The 1,787-nt window shown below is 38.8% G+C and overlaps 1 protein-coding gene across 1 annotated transcript; it reads left to right on the forward strand.

The window, feature by feature from the left end:
- Positions 1-253: 253 nt before the first annotated feature.
- LOC106816720 lies at positions 254-1,075 on the forward strand. Its single transcript, XM_014821339.1, has 2 exons — positions 254-406; positions 647-1,075. Exons 1-2 carry the CDS (start codon positions 255-257, stop codon positions 891-893), a joined length of 399 nt encoding a protein of 132 aa, XP_014676825.1. The 5' UTR covers position 254; the 3' UTR covers positions 894-1,075.
- Positions 1,076-1,787: the final 712 nt, after the last annotated feature.

The following is a 1,787-nucleotide window of genomic DNA, read 5'->3' on the forward strand; positions in this document are numbered from 1 at the left end:
ACGTGTGATAAATGTAGTGAAATCTTTTGTTGTGTAGGATCATACATGCACAGGAGACTCGGCAGCAAAATTATTTAGAGAAGCCAAAAATCTATGATTGTGTTTATTTGTATGTGATGCCAATTATTACTACTCTAATTAACATGTTAACAATCATTAAAACGTTTCTTTGTCAAAGGTTTTCTGCATCATTAAATTTTATCAACTATTGCTACATAGATTTTAATAATGCTTTTTACTGTTTTATAGGAAAAATGTTTGCTTTCTTGGCATCACTGGAGGCATTTGCACCGATCGTAGCAACACTGGTGTTCAATAATCTGTATCCTGTAACACTCCACTTCATGCCTGGATTCTGCTATATTGTCTGTGCGCTACTGTGCCTCATAACCATAATAATTGCAATGTACGTTTTTTATTGTCATAAGTAGTTTCAGTCACAAACTTTAAATTGGATTTTTAAATAGGAAATTATCACTTTGTATCTTAAAGCTATTTTTTTATACATATTGAGGTAGATATGTAACCAATTTTACAAAAATTCTTATTGAACAGAAATGTATCTATTACAAATAATTTCATGTTATTTATATTATTATAAGTTGCTCGTAATTATATAATATAAGTGTAATGATATTTCCACCAGATGGCTCTACATGGACATGAAGGCTGAGCCAGAGTATGACATTATGGAGGAAGAAGACAGGGGGAATGAAGCAATTGGAAAAGATGATGGTATAGAAAATGGGGCAGACGCGAGTGTATGTAATGCACCCTCAATCCAAGATGCAGGTATTACGCATGCAGTAGTACTAGTAGCACACGAGAGGTCTAATCTTTCCAGTGGAGGTCCATCATACGATGCAATGAATGGCATGCCAGATGTGTACTAGTGCATTCTATCAACTGCATGGCTGGACTAGACTTTTTTCTGAGTGAGTGTTGGCTTTGTATCTGCTAACAGTAACATGTTTTTATGATAATTTCAATACGTTTATAGTATTTCCGCTTGATTACTTGTAGTTGTAGCCTTTAATACAGACTTGCATGATGATTAAAGGGATAGTAGACTCTGGGATTTNCTTCTTGAAGCAATGGCAATTGCAGATGCTATTGTCAGGCATTTTGATTACCTTCGTGATTACATACTGCTGCTGCAGGATAGTATCCAAGAACACCTTCTAAAGCGTACGGAGAGTGATGGATCAAAGATGGACATTAAACTTGTATTAACAGACTTCTCGCAAAAGCTACGAGAGCTACCACATTCACAGGTCCCCGAGGTGCAGCTTTCACAGCAGCAGCTTGCATCTGCCACTAGTCCATTCAATAGACTCGGTTCGCGTGCTAGTAATGATCTAGTTTCTGCTGTTCGGGACGTTGTGAGGACTGGAGATTACGACATTGAACTGTTCACTGAATTAAATCCAAACGCGATACATGAGTATTTCTTGCAAGATGCTGCACAAGTTAAGCACCGGGGAGTGTTTCAGCAGAGCGCTCAAGCAGAAAGTAAGGCAGACCAGTCTCTGAGATGCCGGCCCAAGAGGCCTCGTTCTTCTAGTTCACTCAAATCAAAGAATACAAAGGATGGAGACATTCTCAATGGAGAATGCGACTCGAGTGTGATTGCTAGCAGTACAGCCAAACGTTCACATCAGTTGATCATCAGGCCAGGTGCAGAAACGAGAAAGGACTTGACTGCGATGGATATGTCCTCTCAGAATTTAATAGCACCAGTGAAAGATCAGCCATTGACTGCATCATCGATGCTGTTTGGTCCTGGA

The sequence above is a fragment of the Priapulus caudatus genome, unplaced genomic scaffold (assembly GCF_000485595.1).
Source record: "Priapulus caudatus unplaced genomic scaffold, Priapulus_caudatus-5.0.1 Scaffold1462, whole genome shotgun sequence".
Taxonomy (NCBI): domain Eukaryota; kingdom Metazoa; phylum Priapulida; class Priapulimorpha; order Priapulimorphida; family Priapulidae; genus Priapulus; species Priapulus caudatus.